We start from the raw sequence: 21,237 nt of genomic DNA on the forward strand, positions 1-21,237 counted from the left end.
TGCTAATCATGCTCAAACATAATAAGACTTTAGCCCCCCTGCATTAAAGCCAAGAAGATCTGTTGGCTTTTGTAGATTAACAATGTGTTTTTTCCGTGTTTAAATAACGAGTGTTGAAAGTGCACAAAACTACAACAACCTGTTGCGCAATCAGGAGGAGGAAGTGTGCGTGTATGTGCGCCTGTTTACTGCCAAGTCCTGCACACTTCAGAGACGCTCAGAGGGGGAAGGTAAGCCTCCCTCCTTCGCATAAGGAAAATCCTGAAGAGGCCGTCTGTGTTGTTCTGCAAACCGAGTCGGCGGCCAATCGGAGCGTGGCAGTAACGCTGGGAGTCATGTGACACGCCTCAATAATTAACCCAGTGAGCTAGCTAAGGCAGCGCACTCCCCCCACCCATTGGCTGAGAGGCGGAGGGGGGTGGGTGTGGAAGGTTTGGTTACTCGGCGGCTGGGAGTGCCGGAGCGGGGCAGTCCTGTTCAAGCAGTCTCAGGGAGAGCATGTGTGACAGGTGGAGGCTCTCGGGCTGTGTGCTTCTGGAACGCGCGCGGAGGAGCGGGGAGTAGTTTGTTTGGCCGGCCGGCCCTGACGGGACGCGAGGGCGGAGGGAAGCCCCCCCAGGATGAGGAAGAGTCGGGAGGAGCTGCGGGAGGAGGAACGGGGGACGAAGAGGGAGGGGGAGAGCCGCAGTCGGCTCCCACAGCGCTGTCGCGACAGTCGCAGAGGCAGCTTGGATCCCTGGACCAGCCCGCAGGATGCCGGCGATGGGCACCGGGGAGGATCATGGGAATACGAGGACCGTGACCTTGTGACCCGCAGGGAGGACCGCAATGCCGTCGATTACAGAGAGTACTACACTGTCGGCAGGGACAAGCGCAGAGCTGGTGATGTGTACAGGGGCACCGCGGGAGATGACGAGCGGTCTTTGAATTACGACAACAGGGACAGAGACATGGGGCACTGCGACCGCAGAGACAGAGACCACTACGACAGCAGAGGTTCTGACACTTACAACCGCAAGTACAGAGACCAGTGTGACAGAGACGTAAACTATTATGACCACAATGACAGAGACCTGTGTGACAGCAGAGACCTAGACCACTGTGACCGCAAAGACAGGGACAAGTATGACTACAGAGAACTTGGTTATGACCGCAGAGACGGGGACAAGTATGACTACAGAGAACTTGGTTATGACCGCAGAGACAGGGACAAGTATGACTGCAGAGAGCTTGATTATTATGACCGCAAAGACCAAGACCTGTGTGACCGTGGAGGTGCAGACCGATATGACTCCAAATACAGAGACTTGTACAACAGTAGAGACAGAGAATATTATGACCCCCAATACAGAGACCTGGATGATGGCAGAGATGTAGACTGTTATGACCGCAAAGACAGAAACAAGTATGACTACGGAGAACTTGATTACTATGACCGCAAATACAGAGACCTGTATGACAGCAGAGACCTTGACTATTACTATCATAGTGACAGGTATGTCAGAGATGTTGACTATTATGACCGTATAGACAGATATGACTGCAAAGACAGAGATGTGGACCAATTTGACCGCAGAGAGAGAGACCAATACAACAGCAGAAACAAGGGCCACTACACCCGCAGAGATGACTATGACCGTGGTGACCGGAGTCTGTATGACTGCATAGACAGGGTTGCGGACCATTATGGTCATGAAGCCTTGGACCACTATGAGGACCACGTAGATGGAGAACGCTACAAGGATTATAGAGGAGCGGATTTTGACCGCAGGTATGATGAGTTTGACCAGGGGCGGAGGGACAGTCAGTCTCGCAAACCGACGAACAAGGAGGAGCGGTCCGACCGCCCGGACCATGATCGCGACGACGCGGGGGGCCTGGTGCTCAGGGCGCTGGACGCGGAGTACGATCAGCACACCCGGGCCAGGAAGTCCAGGTCCGCGGGCTCGCTGGACCGGAACAATCTGTACAGAAAGACCGCCCCCACCGCGCTAAGAAACTCAGACTTTGCCCTCAACAGGAAGAAGAAACAAGGTAAACTGTGACACGCTTCCTGTCCGTGACACGCTTCCTGTCATGCCTTCCTTAATTAAATAATTAAACTTACAAAAAAATCTCTGGCCGTCATGTCCATGATGGGCAGAACATCTTTACTCAGTCTTTCAGTTTTGGTCTGCAGACTCACTCGGTCCAAGAGTGGTTCAGTCTCGGTTGGAAAAGCGGTCCATCCCAGCCCAGTCTATGTGAAAGCAGGTTTTGAGTCAGCTGCTCTCGCTGAAAGGTGAACTTCCAAGTATTTGCAGGTGGAAAGACCAGTTCAACCAGATCTGTTGGTTTCTGTGTCTTGCTCTTTCCCAAGCTCTTTTTGTGCCTTCAGCCATTTTGGAGTGTCATGTTTTGTCTGAACAGGTTTACCAGAGCATGTGCCGCGCCAACAAAGTATATCTGAAACATAGTATACCTGAAGTATAGATGTATACCTTTAGCTGAGCATGTTTCTACACACTGGTACAGTATATGGCTTACCTGATTTCAGGACATAGGTATGTCTCTCTCTTGGGTATGCATTCCAGTGCAGTAAGTGAGCAGAATGAACATTGTTTACTAAGGAGGGCATAATACTAAACAAGATGTGCAAATTTGTGTTACCCAGAATTCCTTTCCAGGAAAGGCAGAATGGTCGGTGAGTTGTCAGGGCCTTTAAACTCAGGCTCCTTGTGATTATTAAGGATTGTGTGCTGATTGGCCAAGCAAAAGTGACCTTTGACCTTTGACATTTGGGAACCCCTGACCTCCCCATGAAAGTTGTTCATTACATGCCATTGCATCCACTTAGCAAGCGCCTGTCCAGAGCAGTTTACAAAACAGAGTACGTAAGGCAATTCAAATGTTTGTTGCGTCTTTACTACATTTGTACGCAAGCGCAAGCACAGTGTGGTGTAGGAAAAGGCATCTGTTCCTGGATGTCTGTTTGTATTTGAGGTACAGAAGGTATAGCCTCCCCCACCACCTCCTGTCCTCATGGCTGTAATCCGTGGATTGAGTCCTTAAGGCTCCACACCACATGATCACGTCACCTCGCGCCTTAGGAGTGTGGGGGGAGGGGGCAAGCAGACACGATGACGTCACCGTGTTGAAGCGGGGGAGGTGATGAAGGAGAACTTTTCTGCTCTGTGTCATGGGCCAGACCGTGCCTAGCACTACCCCCATCCCCAGACGTGAACACACACACACACACACACACACATACTTACACACAGATAGCCAAATACAGTACCATTAACTAAACACACACACACTTCATACCTTACAGGCCGACACACACACACACACAACCAAATGCACACAGACTGGTACACACAGATGCACCTCTTACCCTGCAGGGGCATGCACTCATATACGTGTACACACATGCGCACACACCCACGTAAACGCAGGTCCCAACATGTGGTTGCAAAATTTGCAGCCAGGAAAAGCAAAGGAGCATGGCAGCCATGCAGAGTTGAGGTGATATTTTAGGATTCTTTAACCCCTCGCCTTATCCAGTCTGCCTGCCTGCTGGCTGGTGGCTAGGGCCTTGGCAGTACCATGTGCTTGCCCTGAGTTTCAAAGGACAGATGCCGAGAAGCTCTTCAACTTCAAAGCTCTTCTAGAGTTCACTATGATCAGTGTAGTGCTGTGAGTTGTGGCAGAATGGCAGTTGTCCCAGAATGCACAATCTACTGTGTGAAGCTGATGTTTTTAGCTTCGTGTTGTTGAAAGTGCAAAGCTTGTGGGTGTACAGGCACACTCTGTCCAGCTCTGAAAGCCTTTGTCTGTCAACTTATCATGGTGTAAACCAAACCATAATACAACCAATCATTTAATCACTTTAAAAAAAAACAGTAAGAAAATGCACGCCAGAGCCAACTGGATGTGAGTCACAATACGAGTTTCTAAGCCAAGTTAGAGCACCATGCCACTCCTACTTGAACTGTGACTCCTGCTTGGCAGTGCTTTCCAGCCCTTACTTAAAATGGCACTAGCATGCTTCACTTCAGACAGAATGTGCTCACAGCTCAGTAGGTCAGTGGAGTTGGTTGCTTAGGATTCAAATGTTCTCTCCAACAGTCTGAAACACTAGTACTGCCCTTAAAAATGGTATTTAAATTTAGCACTGCATGCTTTTACTCCATCAGTTCACTAAATAACTTGAGTGGTTGTTCTAGTGTTTTCTGAACAGACGTTTCCATGCCATTGCCAAAGTATGTGTATGGATGGTATGCATTGCTTGGCCTTTAAAAGTTATGTTCTGCAACATATACACATCTCACTGTGAGTTTGCTGCTGACATCAACTGAAGTGGTAGCTCTGTTGCGAGAAAGGTCATCGTTTTCACTCTGTCAAACATCGATAGATGCAAAGCTCTGATACACACTGCTGTCCTGTGTATGTTTGTGTGTGCACAACCAGAACATGAATTTGGAAAACCCCAAGGACAACCAAAAAGAGAAATTCAGTGACTGAGAGTATTAGCTAGCATGCAAAATTGGGTCATTTTTTGAAAGTGATTATAATATTTCATGTCCCTTTTTAGAAAAGCTAGCTAATCGGAGGCTACGGTCTGCAGAACAGCCAGGCTGCTTGGTGGTTAGCCATAGCATGTTTCCGTGTCTGATCCAGCCACCGAAATAGCTGCTATCTGCTGGTTAGGTATTCCTTCCTTTTTCTCCTCCTGGGAGAGATACACCTGCATTGGCTTTCTGGGTCATGTACTAGGAAAACAAGGTGCTGAGAGTGGGAGCAATGACACAGTAAAAAGGCACGAGCAAAACTCATAATGGGCCCTCTCTGTTTTAACAGGGCTGATGACAGGAACCCTGAAAAGGGAGTTTGAGGTGAAAACATTTGTGATCCAGTTCAGCGCAGTCCCTGTCTCTCATTTTCTTTTGCTGATGGTTGCCCGCATCCAGCATCCTCACAATGGCTGTGTTGATGTGCAAGAGTGTGTGTGAGAAATGAGGAGCAGGTTGTGGTAATCTGGCGGTACCAGTGCCGAGGGCGGATTAAAGAGCAGGGCCAGACAAAAGCCTCGGGACTGGGGCTGAGGAGGGATTAACCGCGAAATGTAGGTCAGAAACACACATACACACACACACTCTCACGCATTCACATGCTCACTTACACATACATCCATGTATGTGGACACATTCATGCATACTCATACACAACACATATGTACATACGGACATGCCCTTGGACACACATGCGTACATACACGTGCATGCATGCATTTGGACACACAAATTTACATATATGTACATACACATACGTACGTGCGTGGCCGCATGCACACACACACACCCTTTTAATGCAAGCATATGTTGCTGCTGGATTTGTGTCCACAGCTGCTTCCTTAGGCTTTAAGCAGAAATAATGCAGGAGGTCTGTGGTCTGTCTGTAGAGAATCCACCCACTGATGTCCACTGCTGTTGTTTCCTGCACTTCCTGTGCTTGCATGTGGACTGAATGCAAACACAGAAGCTCTTATCGGGTCTTTGAAAGGCCTGTGTAAATTTTTTTCACAAATTTGTCACTAGTCAAGGATCAAATGCTGGTTGTATGATTTCTATTTTGTCCAAGTGTCTGAAAAAGATGTTTGTGTTTGAGTTTTTACAGTGAGTACCAAGGACCAAATACATTCCTGCAGGGGTCTGTCCGATGCCCTGTTCTGCTTTATCCTACGTAAATAAATGAGCCTGTTAAGGAAGTGTTAAGAGTACATCTATTTTAAGAGATGGTATTCTGCAAATGCATTCAAACATACAAGCCATGTAAGTCAACTGTAAGAAAAACTGAGCAGGACATTCTGGAAGAAAATATTTGCGGACTTCTCTGCTAGGTGTGGGGGTCGATTTGTAATTAGCGCGGGGGCACTAAGCACTGGGTGCTGTGGCCTCTCTTAACAAAGGACGCTGTGCCACACATGGGATTCAAACCCATAACCCTCTGCTAGCTTCCCTCTCCCCCCAGTGATGTTGCCTGCATTCCAGAGGGTATGGGTCGTTAAATGCTACCCTACCTGTAGCTTTGTGTTCCAAAAGGGGGCTGAGCGCACCTAATCCTGTATTACCTTTCATCAGGGAAATATGCCCGCTCCTTTGTCCTGTGGTCTACAAGGTGGCAGTGTGCTTGTTCACATCGCAGGGTAATTACAGTGCACTGTACCCCTGAAACACAAACCATTCTTTCCACAAATGCCTGAACAGGAATACAGATTCACCAACAATCGAGCAAAGACCCCGATCTGATGTCCTGTAAATGGGCAGGTTGGCGAGAGGCGTTTCCATGTGAGTGTTCATAAAACAGGTAGGAATGAGGAAAGGGTAGGGAAAGCTGGGTAATTGTGGGAGCTGAAGCACCATTCACATGGGACTGGTTTCCCTTATGTACCCTCTTTCTGCTTTCTCTTCTGTGGGCATGTTATTTCCCCTCCTTTTGGCCTTGTCCTGTATGACTTGAATATGAGTTCTTTATTAATTCACTTTTTTGTATCCTGACTTCGAGGAGACCTGCTCAGAAATAAAAGTTGATTATCTTGCGAAAAGAAGTTCAAGAAGAGTAAACACATTTTAAAGCTGTGAACACTCCCATCAGTTTTCATGCAATGAATACAGTAGCTTTAAGATTAAGCAGCTCGCATTGCATTTTTGCAGCGGTAGTGGTTTATTTGTTTTCAACATCGTAGCCGTGTAACGTGACCACAGTAGCAAAGAAACGCCCATGTGGGTGAGAAGATAGTCAAGCTGTGGAAAAATTGTGACTATTTCGCTATTAGGTAGGGTTGCTATAGTGCAAAGAGGGTCTGATTGGGGAGAACTTGTTGGGTGGGGGGGGGGGAGGGTGGTATGGTTCTCTCTTTTGTTCTGTCTTTCTCCTGGGAACTTGTCCCCAAAAAATCGAAAGATCAGACAGAAATCCTTTTCCTTCCTAAAGGGGCGCATTGGCGACACACCCACTCGTGCGGCTAGGGGAACTGACTTTTCCTGTTCTCAGGTGTGATGAAGGCCAAGCCGAGAGTGGAAAACAACACTGCTGCTCACGTGTTATTGCTGTGGAACTCATATTGTAGCACCTACTTTTGTGTTGCAAAAGACTGCACAGAGAACTGCTGTCTATTTTACCTGGACTGCAATGTCAATTGTAGCAAATTGTAGTGTATTGTAGCAATTGTAGCGTATAACACTACTTCCAGTCCACAGCACTGTAGTAGTTCACCACTGCTTCCTGTCCCCAAAACTGTAGTAGTTGACTAGTTCCTGTCCCTAAAACTGTGGTTGTTGACCACTGCTTCCTGTCCAAAACACTGTAGTATTCCACCACTACTTCCTGTCCCAAAAATGTAGTAGTTCAGCACTTTTCCAGTCCACAGCAGACCCCGTCTGCCAGGGCTGTGTGTTCCGTAACTGTGTGGAACAGGTGTGAAACGGCAGTTTTTCCACCTGCGCTACATAACAGGCCGCCATTCCCTGGCCCACACAACATTGCCCCACACTGCTGTTGGTGAAGCATTTAAAGGGACACTGCACATGCCACTGACGTGCAGAGATTGAATGGTGGCTGCTGAATGGTAACTGTTTAGTTTGACATGGGTAGATTTTTGAGAGGAGAGCTCTGTGAGGAGGATACTGTTTGGAGTCGGCTCAGAAGCAAACAGGGCTCTGACCAATAGGATCGCTCAGCCAAAATCAAACAAGCTTTGAGTTTGGGTTGGTTCCAAGGGAGATGTGGAATTTGACCTCTTGTCCTTCTGAACTGTAGGAGTCTCAAACAGGATAATATGTGGAGGTATTATTGGGCAGATTTAAGTCTTACTTTTTCATTTACAGCCTGCTGAATGAAAAGACAATAATTTAGGACTAGAGTGCAGTAACTTTTTAATAAACTTTTGATCTTCCACTCGCTCATTCTTGAAAAACATTTTTTGAAAATACCCAAAATGCAGCGCACACATGATCATTTTGGAATGTATTCTTAACTCTTGGGTTTCGGTTGCTTGAGGCAGGGTTTTGTAAATCTGCAGTCATCACCTCTGTCTAGGTCACACAAAACCCGGGGCGCTTCCACCTGACGCAGGAACGGCTGTGTGCAACTCTGGAGTCATGGCGGAGTTGTGGCGAGCGCGCGTCAGGCGGCACGGCCCCTCCCTTTCGGGACTGGGGCTTGTTATTAGACAGCCCAGCTTATGAGCGTTGCCATGGCAACTTGCTGTTGGACTTCTGTGAACTTTGCGCAGTTCGTCTCTCTTCTGCGACAAAGGATTGTGCTTCTTGTGTTGTGTTTTGATTTTAAAGGCAACATATCAGCAAATTGCTCAGATTTCTGACCAGAAAGCTGTAATTTTGTCTGCAGGCAGAGTCTTCTACAGATAGCCTACTTATTGTTCATTTGGAATAAAGGCTGAATTTACACAGAATTACGATTCAGTGGAAGTATTTGTGTGTGTGTGTGTGTGGGGGGGGTTACATACTTATATACCTACATGTATGTATATATGTATAATACACACATACATGCATGTTTTGAATACATTTAGAATGCATACATGTAATTGTTGTCTTGCTCTTCACTGTAAACCTTGTTTAATGTATTTAGAGACTCTGTAATGTGAGTCCAGCATATCTCAGTGAATGCAGAACTGACCTTCATTCAGGTCATTTTCTGCTGGAAAATACCTGGTTTCTATGGAAACCCGTGCAGACACCAAGCTGCCTATGGCTACGTGCTGTGGTGCGTCTATATGAGAGATCCTCAAGATTGCCATGGAATTTGGGGGCTGGGGGGGAAGTGGGGTGGAGAAGTTCCAAACAGTTGACAGGTTGTCTAAAAACACGGGGTCGCCAGTGCCAAAACCTGGATCTGGATTTGGCCCTGGACTTCCACAGGATTTAAATGGGTGCAAGTATGAGTTTAATTGGGTGATTGTTTAATCTGTGTTAATGAGGAAGGGGAGACCAACTCCGGACAGTGAGTTTCTTCGTGGACGTGTGTATATGTGGATTTGTGTGTGTATCGTAACATCTGTCCATGTTTGTATTTGTCAGTATGTTCCTGTGTGAATATGCGTGCATGTTTTTGTATTGTGTGTACTGTATGTCTGAGAGAGATATGTTTGTGTGTGTGTGTGTGTGTGTGAGAAAGAGAGAGAGAAAGAGATGTGTTGCATGTATGCACTGTGTGAGAGTGTGTGTGTGAGAGAGCGTATCTGGCTCCATGCTTTAGTGTAGACCGCCTCTTGCGGCTCACTCAGTTGTGTGTAATCTTGGTCGTTCCCAGCCATTCAGATGTTAATGTGCTGAAGGGGGGGGGGGGCAGAATGGGGTTTCTGTCGAGAAGAATGTGGCTTCAATGGGGAGACAGCGTGGCAAAGAGCCGCACGGACCTTTCCCATCTTCACCAGACGGTACTTTCGGCACAACAAGGAGAACGGACCCCGCTCCTGTTCTGCGTGGGGGCCTGTACCACTGCAGAGCTGAGTGTGTGTGTGTGTGTGTGTTCAGGTGGGTGAAAGAAAGACTCTCCCAGCGCTCCACACACTTATAAGTGTTTTTCTTGTGAGGGGGATTGAATCGCCTGCTGTGTTTCTGTTTGATGAAAACTGCTTTTCGGAGGCTCGATTTCAAGGCTTCATTTTAATGTGGGAATATGTTCAATTTGAAAGCCGTTCCTTATCAACATATCTGTTGTCTAACAAGTTGTCTAAAAAGATGTACACAAACCTGTATTTTTAAGATGCAGCGGTGCTGATAATGTGTGTTTAAGATGCTTCTTAATGTGCGCGTTTTCTGGATGTAAAGGTGCAGCTAATGTTTATGCTAGCAGGAGGCCGATTTCTGTCATCTTCTGGTCTCGATGCATTTCTGTACCTGTCATGTTGGGTTTGCTGAGTGCTTGATGGTGCTGAAGTTTTCTCAGATCCAACTGTGAGTGATTTGTGAAGCGTGAACTTGAAAGCTCATTGTGTTGTGGCTTGGATAGTAACGCAGTTACACGCTTTGAGCAACATTAAGTTCTAATTTACAAAGAAAATAGCACATACAAATTTTCAAAGAATACCATAGTTAATGGGGATGCCAATGGCTACACAAATCCAATAAAGATAATTGTTGTTGCAGTAACTGGGAAGTACGTGGAGTATGTGGTTATGTCTTCAGAAATTATGCAGCACTGTTGAGTGAAACTGTTGTGGTTTCACCCATTGATTGTTATCCATTCAGGAAATCATTTTGGAAATGTGTTCATCACTGGCAGTGTGTTCTTATCTAAAGGCTCAACGAAGGAGTTTCTTTTGTCTTTTAAAGTTAGCTGGCAGAGGTGTGACCTTCTGACCTTTTAAATGAGTTCCCGTGCATGAATCCAAGGGGTTTTGTTTCAGGCACCTGTAATTTCTCTCAACTAAGTGTGCCTTTTGGAACTGGTTGGACCTCTTTTGAAAAAGCCTTACTTTTCGGTTGGTCTTCTTGTGTCCTGTAACCCACACTCTGTGACATCATTGCAGATTGCTGGGTAAATTGACATTCAGTCAAATGTGGCTTCAGGCTGAGGGGTCACGGGTGGCTGTAAAGTGCATGAGCGTGTTACAGTGACTGGTCTGTTGTGTGGCTTTGTTGTAGCAGTTGATATCAGCGGGTATGCAATGCGTGGGAGGGCCTGGTCACGTGGAGGGCAGACCGGAAAAGATGAAATGCGCAGACAGAACGGCCGCATTCTTCGGAAGTTATGATCATGGATCCGTGCAAACCGGGTCACCTCCTCCCGCCCGCCCTCAAAACCCCCGTCTGTCCTCGCTCTCGAAAATTATGGGGGCCGGTGCAAGCCCCTGTCGCACACTGGTCTATTTGAGAAGACTAACAATGCCACAACCAATTACTTCCACCAACTGTCCTCTGCGATACAGGGCCCTTTGTACCGCCGTGGGATAGTGTGTTTACCCATTTGCCGGACTGTGGACACGGCATCACGTTCCTGGGCCCGCTGGGGCTCGGGGCCGGGCTGGGCTCCCAAACAGAGCGTGGTTCCACCAGGGGAAACTGCATCGGGGCTGCTAGCTTTAAATTCTACCGGGATCTGCAGAAATCATTCTGGGCTCCTTTCCGGGTTTAAATTTGGTCATACATTTGGCTGTCCAATGTCATGAAACTACAGGGCTGTTGGTATATGATAGGGCTGCTCTGGTGAGACTACAGGGCTGTTGGTATATTATAGGGCTGCTCTGGTGAGACTACAGGGCTGTTGGTATATGATAGGGCTGCTCTGGTGAGACTACAGGGCTGTTGGTATATGATAGGGCTGCTCTGGTGAGACTACAGGGCTGTTGGTATATGATAGGGCTGCTCTGGTGAGACTACAGGGCTGTTGGTATATGATGGGGCTGCTCTGATGAGACTACAGGGCTGTTGGTATATGATAGGGCTGCTCTGGTGAGACTACAGGGTTGTTGGTATGTGATAGGGTTATTCTGGTGAGACTACAGGGTTGTTGGTATGTGATAGGGTTATTCTGGTGAGACTACAGGGTTGTTGGTATATGGACAGGGTTATTCTGGTGAGACTTCAGGGCTGTTGGAATAGGGACAGGGTTATTCTGGTGAGAGTACAGGGCTGTTGGAATGAATGGGGCTGCTCTTCCCTCACAATCTCTGCCAGCCACTGTTTTTGGAGAATGAATCATCTCACCTGGATAACAAAGTCAGAAAACATGGACAGGGGGATGAGAGAAGAGGTGCATAATGTGTATAGGGGAACAAGTGAGGAAGGGAATGGGAGAATATGGGATGAGGTAGAGGAGGGATAAGTGTAGAGCAGGCTTATTGGAGTGAGGAACGCGGACAGTGGTTTGAATGGAAAGGGGAAACTAATAGTAAATGAGTGAATAGGGGGACGAGGTAAAGAAGGAAGTGGGTAGGGATGGGGTGGTGGTAATTTAGTGCGTGTTTCATTGTGTGAAGTGGAGCATGTGTAGAGGCTGTTGGGGAGGGGTCTGCACTTAGGACACATGGCCCAGTGCAGGGGGCTTCTGTATGCTTTTGAAGCTCATGGAGGACCTTTCAGCTCTGAGGAATCTGAGAAAGTGTGAGCTTTGTTGTCTGAAGCATTCTGTTGATTGAAAGAATGAGTTTCAATATGTAATGCATTCCAGGAATTGATGGAGTGTGAGTTTCATTGCCTAACTCATTCCGCGAAATGAGTGTGTGTGAGTTTCTGGGTTTAACGCCATGGGTGTGTCCAAACCAAAATGCTGGTTTAGAAATGCACAGATGCATCATGTATTATGCAGATATTTGTTCTTCCTGCAGCCAAACAGAGTTTCCTCTTTTAAAAGTTGTATTGCACACAGTATGTGTGCATTAGTTCAGTCACTCAGCAGGAACCGTGTGCAGGTGAGATCTAAGCGATGTTTTGGAATTGGAAACTTGCCGGGAACAAGGGTCGTCATGTGATCCTGCTGTTGTGATGGTCCTCTTTAACACACAGCCACATAAAATTAGCATACATTAACATAAATTGACATAAATTAAGCCATTGTGTTACCGACTCCCTCTGTCAGTCCACAGAGAATTAATTGCAGAGCAGCAACACACTTAACATTGCAGTACAGAACCAAACTAAACTAAGGAGACAGCCAAATGATGTTTGGTTTTTTTCCCCCTGAGATTGAGTTGCAGTCATTGATTGGGATCGTACTGGAAGAGGCTCGCTGGCATAGTGGAATATTTGGGTGAGGCATGCTGGGATAGTGGAATATTGGGAGAGGCATGCTGGGATAGTGGAATATTGGGAGAGGCATGCTGGCATAGTGGAATATTTGGAGAGGCATGCTGGCATAGTGGAATATTGGGAGAGGCATGCTGGGATAGTGGAGCATTGGGAGAAGCATTCTGGGATGGTGAAGGATAAGAAAGTGTATGTTGGAAGCTGAAACCCAGCAGCCTCAGTTCAGCATAGAGACTACAGAACTGTCACTTCTCACTGGCACATAGAGGGGAGGGGCAGCACAGAACAGGTGAGTTCAGAGTTCTGGTGAACAGAGCTCACGTGCAGGGAAGCCTGGGATTACCCAAGGGAGTGGGGGGAGGTGGGGATCAGACAGGCCCCTTACAGCCAGAGCAAAGGGCAGTTAGGGCCATTAATCTGCATCTTAACCACTACGGAGAGAGGCGCACCTGTTACTGAATTTTAGTCCAGAGAGACAAAGAGACAGAGAGCAAGAGACTGACTGACTGACTGACAGACTGACTATCTTATCCACCATAGGGAGAAATATACTCGTGGAGAGGAGCGAAAGAGAGACTGGGAAACAGAGAGGAGGGGGAGGTGTGTGACCAACAGACAGGACAGACGAGGGTTGACAGTTGACAGATTTATAGAGATATAGATACAAATCTTCTCTCTAAACATCCAGGGTTCTGAGGAGTCTTGCTCAGAGTAGGACTGTCTTATAATGCATGATAGGAGATTTCCTGCAGGACTGCAATCATGGTATTTAGCAGTTAATCTGAAAGCTGTGCTTTTCTGCGATTCAGCTGCCATACGGATTTGGACAGCTGTGATGTCATCCTTTACCGTATGGCTTCTTGTCGAGAAGGAAATCCTCACATGACCCATGCGTAGGCTATATACTGTATATGTTGCATGCATTTACAGACAGTCTTGTTTGACCTCTTTAGACACACATGATTATAAATTTACGTATGTTTGAATAATTTGTATAAAATCCAATACAAGTAGGCCTAATTACAAGTGTAATAGCTTTTCATGAAAAGTTTTGTAAAATTGTATAGGTTTACATAAATACAAAATAGTTTTTTATTTATATTTATATTTTGTTCTTATAGTAAATCTGTCCGTTGCCATTGCTAATAGTACTGTTTAAATCTGTTTGCTTCATTGATTTTTATCTCAAATATTTTGTATGAAAAACCTGAGCTTCAGACATGGTCTGACTGCAGAAGGCACAAATGAATATTGAAGCGTGTTTTATATAAAATAGCCAACAATCATTGTCAGTGTGTAGCAGTGGTTAGCATGGAGCAGTGGTCAGTTTGTAGCAGTGGTCAGTGTGTAGCAGTGGTTAGCATGGAGCAGTGGTCAGTTTGTAGCAGTGGTCAGCATGGGGCAGTGGTCAGGGTGAAGCAGTGGTTAGCATGGGGCAGTGGTCAGGGTGAAGCAGTAGTTAGCATGGGGCAGTGGTCAGGGTGAAGCAGTGGTTAGCATGGGGCAGTGGTCAGGGTGAAGCAGTAGTTAGCATGGGGCAGTGGTCTGGGTGTAGCAGTGGTCAGCATGGAGCAGTGGTCAGTGTGTAGCAGTGGTCAGCATGGAGCAGTGGTCAGTGTGTAGCAGATAAATTCCAGGATGTAAAATTGGGTTTGTAGGGTTTTTTTTATCTGTTCTCCTGCGCATACACTCTCCTGTCTCAGCATGGTTTAATGGCACTAACTACATAGCCTATCTGATGTCTTCTTTATTCACTATGGGCTTCCAAGTGGCTCAGTCAGTAAAGGCTCCTGCCACAAACATAACCTGAGTGCTGTCATCTCCATATCAGGATCAAGCCAAGGCCGATGGCCAAACTCCAGCGCTGTGTGTCACCCCAGAAGCAGCCCCCTCCCTCCACTGTCTCCGCTCTGGGAGTCTTTTTCGATCTCAGTGAGCACTGTGCTACAACTCTGAAGCAGGAACAAAGGCAGAGTTTGTAGCCCATTATAAGGAGTCACCAGCGCGTGAGCGAAACGCTACAGCTACAAGCCTGCGCTGTTGCGCCTACAGATGGAAGCCAGGGAAGAGGAGAGCGTGTTCTCCAGACATCAGCCTATAAACTCCACAGGAATTTAGTTACACAGCTGGCTGCCCTCTAAGGAGCTCGCTTCTTATCTCTTAGATCATGGGTGTCAAACTGGGTTGCAGTGTCTTTGGGTTTTTGTGGTTTCCTTTCAGTCAGCTGCCAATTAAGGCCTTGAGAATATTGTGTGTGGATTCTTTAGCCAATCAATGACTTTAATGAACCACTTGTGCCAAGAGCATCCCAAAAACCCGCAGATACTGCGGCCCTCTGGGACTGGAGTTTGACCCCCGTGTCTCTGATGAAAGGCTGATTCAGCACACGGGATTCTCGGTCCGCGCCCACTCCTGTCTGCGCAGCTCTGACCTCTCTCTCTTCCTGTTGTGTTCTCTCCTCTCTCAGAGATGACCCTCCTGTCCGTGCAGCCGAAGTCCATAGATTCTGCATTAGACTCTGTCCCAGTCTCCACGGCGACCACAGAGGACCCTGAGCAGAGGATGATGGAGAAAAGGTTGAAGGTCATTGAGGAGCTCCTGCAGACAGAGAAGGATTACATCAAAGACCTGCACATGTGTGTGAAGGAGATCATCCTGCCCTTGCAGAGGATTCCGGTACTACACACCTGTCTCACCCCAACCCCCCCCCCACACACACACACACGCACAAACCTATTCCCACACTGTCACTCCCCTAAATCACACAGGCTCTGTATCAGGTTTTACACATTCACCTGTATAATCAATCACCAGGTGTAATCAACCTACTCAGGTATAACTCAGGTGTTGGGTGTAAAGCTCATACTCTTGGTGTAACATACCTGTATCAAGCAAAGGTGGAAAGTCCAGGGGTCAGAGAAGTCCTGCCATGTGTTTCTTCTTTCCTTGAACTCAACCAGCTGCTTTCACTAATTACTTCTACCTCCTGGCTGAAGATTTGTGTTAATTAGCAAATCCAGGTGATTGGAACTAAAATACTGTGTTGTACTTTTACTTTCTGAACCTGATTTTTTACCTCTGGTGTCAAGTGTAATTCACTTTCTTCAGTTGTTACAGGTTTGTGTTATTAGTTAATAGTTAGGCCTAGTTGGTACCTCTCCTCAATTATTTAGTACAGCTTCTTCGGTGGTAGTGAAACACCAAAATGAAACAGTTGTGTGTTTTGTGATATACACTTACTGATCATTGTTTCATTGAATTGTTTCTTAAAGGTGCAGAACATGGATTATGAAGGCCTATTCGGCAACATAAATGCTGTGATTGATCTCTCTAGACGGCTGCACAAGAGCTTGCTGGACACGGACTCCATAGGTTTGTTCTCGGAGGACCTGCTGCAAGGGAAAGCGTGCATGTGTTTTAAATAGAATGTTTACAGTGGGAGGGGAGGTGTGAAACAACCTCAGTGTATCCTAATGCGGTCAGGGCATGATGTCACAAAGGGCCTAATTAAAGGGTTCTACTGTGGTGACTGCCAAACTGACCACTGGCTATTTTGGTAATTGCAGAACAGTAACACCTACCTGTGAAATAGAGATGTACAGATTTTAAAGAGAAAAACCCAGTACTCCTGACTCAGAATGTGAATTTGAAGAGGCAAAAAAACAGTTTCTTTCCCCCATTGATCCCATACTCCAGTTGTATGCCAAACTGCAGTCAGAGCCAGAGTTTTTATGTGAAAGTGATAAATGAACCCTCTATAGCTATGGTTTTAATCCAGTTAGGCACTCATTGCTCAGGAATTTATATAGAAAACTTTTTACTAAAGAACAGCTCACAGGACGTAACTAAGTTTCCTGTTTGCTGTGGGCCTTAATAAAGCACAGAAGGTACCATGATATTTCTGCATCTGGTTCTTTTTGCGTACATCCTTAAGGTCTCCATTTTGGCTCCAACTATTTCCTGGTTTTCATGCTTGCCCTGTAGAAAGCCTCACATTTTCTGCAGAAGAAACTATAAAAAACAATTGGTTATGGATGTCTTTTTTTTTATTTTTTTTTTTACATATTCCAGTTTTCTTATTGTTCTAAAGGGATTTTTTTGTTTATTTATTCTTTATTTCACAGGAAAAGTTTTCCTAGACTACAAAGCAGAGCTGGAGGAAGTGTATAAGATCTATTGCCAGAACCACGATGACGCCATTTCTCTGCTGGAGGGCTATGAGCGGGACGAGGCCATACAGAAACACATCCTGGAGTGCTTGGAGAAGCTCAGGTAAAAACGTGGTTAAAACGCGGTTTGCTGCTTGACTGCATTTTATGGTCTCACTCGAGGTTTGATGTTGTGACAACAGTAAAGCATGTGGTTTGCATTAGCAATGTGTTTGTGTGGTGTGGGCATGGTTTGAGTTTGTACCTGGATGCGACAGAGTGTGAGTGTTCCTGTGCGTGTGTGCGTGCACATGCGCGCGAGTGCCCGTGTGAGCAAAAATAATAATGATGTACATAGTGTACATCGGGTGTATCACAGACTGCTTTGCAGAACATTAAATTAAATGGAGCAATCTACAACAGTATAATAAAAGAATGATTAAAGACAGTACAAATATAAGGAACATAAAATGAACATTGGTGTGTCTGAGAAGAGGCTGGCCTCGAGTGAAGGACAGGGCCAGGTGGAGGTGGAGGCAGTAAGAGCAGCTCCCTGTGGAACAGCAGCTCCCTGTGCTCTCTGCTGCGGAGGTGGGAAGTCCATGGGTCAGAAAGTAAAAGTCCTGCCATGTTTTTCTCCCATCCATAAACTCAGCCAGCTGATTTCACTAATTATTTCTATCTCCTGGCTGAAAAATTGTGCTAAATAGCAAATCCAGATGATTGGAACAAAATACTGGGGTGGACTTTTAGTTTCTGTTCCTGGATTTCACCCCTTCTCTCTTGCTGTGCTGCAGCAACTCTGTGGGTGCCAACATGAAAGAGGCTTTCTGTGACTATGACACAGCTAGGTTTCAGTCTCAGTCTCAGTCTCAGTATGGCACAAAAGTGAATACGGGTGGACGCGTGGCCATAGTTACACTAACACGCACACAGACAGATCCTACACATACCAGAATATTCTCTCTCACACACATACCTGCATGCACACTCTCCCACTTCATTTTTTCGCGCCTACACGCATTCCCCTTTTACACGCAGGTGAAGACGAACACGTAATCGCTCTCTCATAGCAGCACACATTCATATGAAGGGACAGGCCTAGGAGGATGCGTGACGCAGCAGATTGGGCGAGCAGGTCGAAGTGGCCTATCCCGACGGGGGGTTAAAGAACGCGAAGCAGCCCAAGAATGCGGCCTGCCCGGTTTCGCCACCCTTCCGGTTTCAGCGACGGTCCTGCTCGGCGACCTGCCCCACGGCACCTCCCTCCATCCCGATCCGTCTGTAGATAAACGGCGCAGTGGAGATGAGGCATGTCTCTCAGCGGTCTCCACACAGAAACGCCACCCCTGTGCTTTCGGTCCGCGCCGCCGCCGCCAGCCAGGCCGGCTGGATCCGGTTTCGACCTGACACGATTTCTGAGAATCCATAGTCAAGCTGGATTAGGAAGATATGAACACCGCCTTTTCTAGTTGATAATAAAAGAATGAGAATCGGTCTGGAAAACGTTTTTATTGTCCACCGCTGGGCGTTTGCAGCAGTCACCTGGGATTTTTACTTTTTGTACAAAGCTAGGCGCGGGAGAAAGAACATATTTTATATTTCACATTGCATGTGCTTTGTATGTGAGTTGGCAATACTGCTACTCCTTCTCCTGCCAACAAAGCACATTGGAATTGAATTAAGAAAAAGAATTGGAAAGAGTGAAAGAAAGGGAGAGAAGTAACCGAGAGAAGAGAGGGGAAGTGTAAAGAAGTGGAGAAAGAGCGCTGGCCGATGTTTTATTTATTTATTTGCTTTTCGGTGTAAGATTTACATTCAGCCGTCAGAGGCCCTTGGAAGGTGTCTCTCGGTGCTTATAATGTGGGTCGAGGGCAGCGTGCGTTGCCATGACGCAGCGTTATTAACAACGGCCCCTCCCCTCCTGCTGCTTCTGCCTCGTAAACTGGCCATGTGCCTCCAAGTCAGTGTGAAGGGCTGCTCCTAAATCAGCATTCAGTCCTGTTTCAACAGTGGCTTTTCTATCTGGGGCACAGAAGAGCTTCTTTCTCCACTGTTGTGGTTTGTTTCGATGGTCCCCCACATTATAGGAAGCTGGTGTAATTGAAGATATAGCAGAACAGCATCTATATGTGTGCGAATGTCCCCACAAATGTGGGAAGATCTACGGTTGTACAATGTATATCTGTGGTAGAATATCCCTAAAGTGTGAAAAGCTCATATAATAGTACATGCAGTTGTATTCAGGGTCTGTGTGTGCGTGTGCGTGTGCGTGTGTGTGTGTGCGCGCGTGCGTGTGCGTGTGTGTGTGTGTATATGTGTGTGTGTGTGCGTGTGTGTGTGCGTGTGTGTGTGCGTGTGTGTGTCCGTGCGTGTGTGCATGTGTGTGTGTGTATATGTGTGTGTGTGTGTGTGTGTGTGCGTGCGTGTGCGTGTGCGTGTGCGTGTGCGTGTGCGTGTGCGTGTGTGTGTGTGCGCGCGTGCGTGTGCGCGTGCGCGTGTGTGTGCGCGTGTGTGTGTGTGCGTGTGTGTGCGCGTGTGTGTGTGTGTGTGCGTGTGTGTACAGATGTCCCCACAGTGTGGAAAGCTCTACAATAGTAACTATGTCTCTAAGGTGTGTATCTGTCGGGAATGTCCCCACAGTGTGAGAAGCTGGTATAATGGTAAATATAATGGTACAATGTCTGTGTGCACAGGTCCTGAAGGGTCGACACCTGCAGACTAGTTGCTATAATTCCCTTTCTTTCTCCCCTCCTTTTGTCTCGTTTCATGTTTCCCTGCCTGTCTTCCTCTGTATCTTTATTCCCCCCCTTCTCCACTCTGTCACTCTGTCTGTTGTACTCTCTCAGGGCGATATATCGCGATTGGTAAGTCTGCCAGGTTTTTTGCATGCGATGCTCCCGCCTGCATGTTGGCTCATTAACCCCTTTTAGCGTGCTGGCATGTTTACTGCGCCGTGTTTGCGGGCTCGTGGCTGTGTTTGCATGCTCTTGTGTTGCTCTGGGTTGCTGGGCTGTCCCTCGGTTTTTTTTTTAGAAATGTGTTTCCTTTTCTTTTCTCCGAAAGGCCGTCACTGCAAGAGTGCTTCTGAAATAAGTCACTATTACTCTTAAAGGTGCAGAGTGCCACCTGCAGGAAGAAATTAGAGATGTAATTTGAGTATTGTAATTTGAATATTGACTTGTTTCAGGTGCAACATATTGAAAAACATTTGTGATTTATGTTGCGTAATGTCTGCATATTTTCTGGTAATATCAAATCAAAACATACATTTCAAGAACATTAAAAAAATTATTATTTTTTAAATTGTATTAAGTCCTATACTAACAAAAGATAAAAAAATTCTAACCCATTATTCACTATTTACTTGCGCAAAACCGCACTGTCAGCCTGTTGGGGGATGCTGGATTATGGCACCTCTGGTCCTCCAGGAGTTTGACATTGTGCTGTAACGCTAAGCAAATTATCGCGCTGATTTTGCTTCTGTTTTTCATTTTGCATATGTGCAGTGATAACTGCTTGTTCTTCAATGGCTCTGAAACTCCAGAGACACAAACTGATCTCACAGCCAAAAGCTGACTTTGTATTGACCAGTTCACCAACATACCTTGACCCGAAAGAAAAAGAAATCCTGAAAATGGTCTGTGTGGGATTTACATTTTCCCACTGAAAAACAAAGAAGGAACAGAGGTGTAGTTACTGGTTTAGTGAAGGTGAGAAGGCGAGCTGGTCTTGCATTGGCAGTTGCTGCCGTGCAGGTGTCTGCGATGGCGCTGAGGCTGGCTTTGTGTTCACAGGGGTAAGACCAACTACATCAACCTGGGCTCGTTCCTGATCAAGCCCGTGCAGAGAGTGATGCGGTACCCGCTGCTGCTCATGGAGCTGCTGAACGCCACGCCCGAGGCCCACCACGACAGGAAGCAGCTGGCCGAGGCCCTCAGGTCCATCAAGGAGATCAATGTCAACATCAACGAGTACAAGAGGCGGAAGGATCTCGGTGTGTGAGATAAGGAGAGAGAGTGTGTGTGTGTACGTGTTTAAGACTGTTTATGTGTGCTCTTTAATCCTTAGTGGTGTGTGGTGCGTTTTGTAAGCGTGTGTGTGTGTGTGTGTGTGTGTGTGTGTGTGTGTGAGTGTGTATTTGTAACCTGGGTGCTCCCCTTTGTCTGTAGTGGTGAAGTACAGGAAGGCGGATGAGGACACACTGATAGAGAAAATCTCCAAGCTGAGCATGCACTCCATCATCAAGAAATCCAACCGCGTCAGCAGCCACCTCAAACAGCTGACCGGCATCTCACCCCAGGTAGGCCACACGTCACCTCACAAGGCTTGCTGTA

The 21,237-nt window shown here is 46.7% G+C and overlaps 1 protein-coding gene across 2 annotated transcripts in view; it reads left to right on the top strand.

Moving 5' to 3' along the window:
• The window catches only part of dnmbp (dynamin binding protein), a 73,180-nt gene that overhangs the window by 40,998 nt on the left and 10,945 nt on the right, over window positions 1-21,237 (top strand). The window contains exons 1-7 of one of the 2 annotated variants that reach the window (XM_064321229.1): window positions 385-2,034; window positions 15,220-15,428; window positions 16,025-16,124; window positions 16,877-17,024; window positions 19,750-19,767; window positions 20,698-20,897; window positions 21,073-21,203. In XM_064321229.1, coding sequence (XP_064177299.1) covers window positions 621-2,034; window positions 15,220-15,428; window positions 16,025-16,124; window positions 16,877-17,024; window positions 19,750-19,767; window positions 20,698-20,897; window positions 21,073-21,203 — 2,220 coding nt within the window. In that variant the 5' untranslated portion in view covers window positions 385-620. Of the gene's footprint in view, window positions 1-384; window positions 2,035-15,219; window positions 15,429-16,024; window positions 16,125-16,876; window positions 17,025-19,749; window positions 19,768-20,697; window positions 20,898-21,072; window positions 21,204-21,237 lie in introns of those variants that run through there. The other variant, XM_064321228.1, reaches the window with a different exon arrangement.

Source organism: Anguilla rostrata, chromosome 2, assembly GCF_018555375.3.
Source record: "Anguilla rostrata isolate EN2019 chromosome 2, ASM1855537v3, whole genome shotgun sequence".
NCBI classification, from domain to species: domain Eukaryota; kingdom Metazoa; phylum Chordata; class Actinopteri; order Anguilliformes; family Anguillidae; genus Anguilla; species Anguilla rostrata.